The 2471-nt window shown below is 58.8% G+C and overlaps 2 protein-coding genes across 2 annotated transcripts in view; one reads left to right on the forward strand and one right to left on the reverse strand.

Annotated features, from left to right (window-relative positions):
* The window catches only part of CHGG_08949 (uncharacterized protein), a gene marked incomplete at both ends in the record, with an annotated part of 5729 nt that extends 3663 nt beyond the window's left edge, over window positions 1–2066 (forward strand). Inside the window, 2 exons of the mRNA XM_001226875.1 lie at window positions 63–328; window positions 444–2066. Of these exons, the coding sequence (XP_001226876.1) occupies window positions 63–328; window positions 444–2066 (1889 nt within the window). The remainder of the gene's footprint in view (window positions 1–62; window positions 329–443) is intronic.
* Window positions 2067–2400: 334 nt separating this feature from the next.
* CHGG_08950 (uncharacterized protein) overlaps window positions 2401–2471 on the reverse strand; it is a gene marked incomplete at both ends in the record, with an annotated part of 560 nt that continues 489 nt past the window's right edge. Inside the window, one exon of the mRNA XM_001226876.1 lies at window positions 2401–2409. Within this exon, the coding sequence (XP_001226877.1) occupies window positions 2401–2409 (9 nt within the window). The remainder of the gene's footprint in view (window positions 2410–2471) is intronic.

Consider the following 2471-nt stretch of genomic DNA (forward strand, 5'->3'; position numbering starts at 1 on the left):
CTGGATCATGAGGGCGCGCATGCGGGCCTTCAAGAAGTCGACGGCACCTACGAGGATTGAAGTGGCGGGTGGGGATGATTGGACGCAGATTTTGCAGGCGAGCGTGCGGGCGCCGAGGACGGTGGATCGGGCGACGTTGCGCGCTCTTAATGAGTCGGGGGCGGCTTGGGATATTGAGGATCGGGGCAGCCCTGCCCCTCAGAGGAATGCGCCTGCGCCCGATGGAACAGGCTTTGCGACCAGTATCGATTTGATGAAGTCGCTTTTTGAGCAGGCAAAGGGCCCGGCGCAGCCGGTGCAGGCGTCGCCAACGAAGGGTTTCGTGAAGGTTGGTTTCCCGCTCGCCTCCTAGCTCATCGGCTTCATTTGCCATTTGGTGTTTTAGCGTTGCCTCTTGTACCTATTTATTGTGAATACAGACTAAGATTGTTTTTCTGCTTTAGTGGCCTTACCAACAACGTCCCAAGGTCGACCCAGAGGAGGCCCCGTCGGTCCCTCGAACTAACTGGGGCCCCAACGAACTGTTGGTCACTACTCATCATGGAGAGCCTAACCTCCAGCCGGTTGACGGGAATCTGCCTGTCACCGACTCTTCGGCAGGATCGCCTGAGATGCTCGCTCGACTCCAACATTATATCGACAGCATCCCCGGCGAGGAGGGGCAGCCAATCGCTGGCCCCGAGTTCCGGGACCTTGCCCAGGGCGACTTTGCCTGGGAACTGGCTTCTCTTCTTTTTGACGACAATGGACACAACCTGCCTGTCTTATGGAGACAGTTGGTGTCTGACGCCACCGACCGCGCACTTGCCCAAGAATCCAGCCCTGAGGAAAAGGCCATCATCTGCCTTGCCGGCAACCGTGTGGCCGATGCTTGCGGCCACCTCCTTGCCGCAGGAAACTTCCGGTTGGCCACTCTCGTTTCCAGCATTGGCATGCAGAACAAGGACATGAAGGCTCAGCTCAAGGATTGGCGGGAGTCTAATGTCCTAGCCGAGTTCTCGAAGCCTATCCGGGCCATCTACGAGCTCTTGGCCGGCAACGCCTGTGTTTGCTCAGGCGTCAAGAATGCCCCTATTGAGAGCCGCGTTGACTCGTTTACCATTTCTCAGCGTTTCGGTCTGGATTGGAAGCGGTCGTTTGGTCTGCGTCTCTTCTACACCACTGGGACCGCCCCCAACGTTGCCATGGCGGTTCGTTCCTTCCAGGCCGACATCGAACAGGACAAGGAGCCGGAGCCGGACAGCGCACTGTGGTCACTTCTCAAGGCGTTTGCCAACCAGGACTTCGACTGGTCGGATACCCGCCTTGGCTGGCTCATGACCAAGGCGATCTACGCCACCGGTAAGGTCTCCTTCGGGCAAGACGCGGCCGAGAAGCTCGACATGGCATCGCTATCTTTTGCCTCGAGCCTGACGGTGCAGTCCCACTGGGTGCAGGCCACATTCGTCCTGCTCCAGCTATCCGACGCTGCCTCCCGCGAAGCTGCCGTGCGCGACCACCTCGGCCGCCACGCCCACCGCATCGGCTCCCCACGCAACCCAACCAGCGCCTTTTCCGCCCTGCGCAAGTTCGGCGTGCCCGAGGCGTGGATTTGGGAGGCCAAGGCCCTCGACTTCCGGACCCGCGGCGACTCGCAGCAAGAGTTCATCGCCCTCGTCTGGGCGCAGAACTACGCCGAGGCCAACCAGGCTTTTGTCCACCGCGTCGGGCCGGATCTGGTCATCGAGCGCGACTTCAACCGCCTGTTCCGCTTCGCGCAGCTGCTGTTCAAGGTCAAGGGCAAGTTGCAGGACTGGGACCACGCGGCTGCCGTGTATCTGCTCTATCCGATGGCGCGGCAGCAGAACAGGCAGCAGAAGCTCGATAAGTTCGATCATCAACTGTTTGACGGGCTGGTGGCGCTGCGCGGGCAGACGCATGGGGATATCCGCCAGGAGGCGGCGATTGGGGATATGGCGGAGGAATTGATCCGGTGTAGGGGCGGCGATCCGAGGCTGTTTGGCTTGTTGCCGGGGGATATCAGGGGGAAGTACATGCGGACGCAGGCGCTGGAGAATATCTGCTAAGGGGTGGTGGCGAATAAATTGTACGTACTTGGTAGGCGGGTGACAGAGGATGGGGGTAATTGCTTGGTGGGAGGAAAGAGAAGGGAAGGGCAGCTGGGCGCAGAATGGCCTGGAGATGAATGGGGAGTGAACGGTGGGAAGTGCTTTGCATGGGTTAATTATCGGTGCTGGCCAGCCGCGAGGCGAGCTGTGGCGTAGCGGTCTTGTCAGTATGTAGCTTACAATCACATGGTTGTCAACATGTTTGGTCCTCGAGGTGAATGTGAATGTGTTAATGCCTTGGTTCCATCACCGTGAAGTAGACACCTCAGACCCAAGTCCGCTCCATATCCTACTAAGTTAACTACCTTCAATGTCAGTCCCTTACGTAACGACAACAAACATCCAGTCAGCGATTAACTCCCG

Source organism: Chaetomium globosum, genomic scaffold (genome assembly GCF_000143365.1).
Source record: "Chaetomium globosum CBS 148.51 scaffold_6 genomic scaffold, whole genome shotgun sequence".
Classification (NCBI taxonomy): domain Eukaryota; kingdom Fungi; phylum Ascomycota; class Sordariomycetes; order Sordariales; family Chaetomiaceae; genus Chaetomium; species Chaetomium globosum.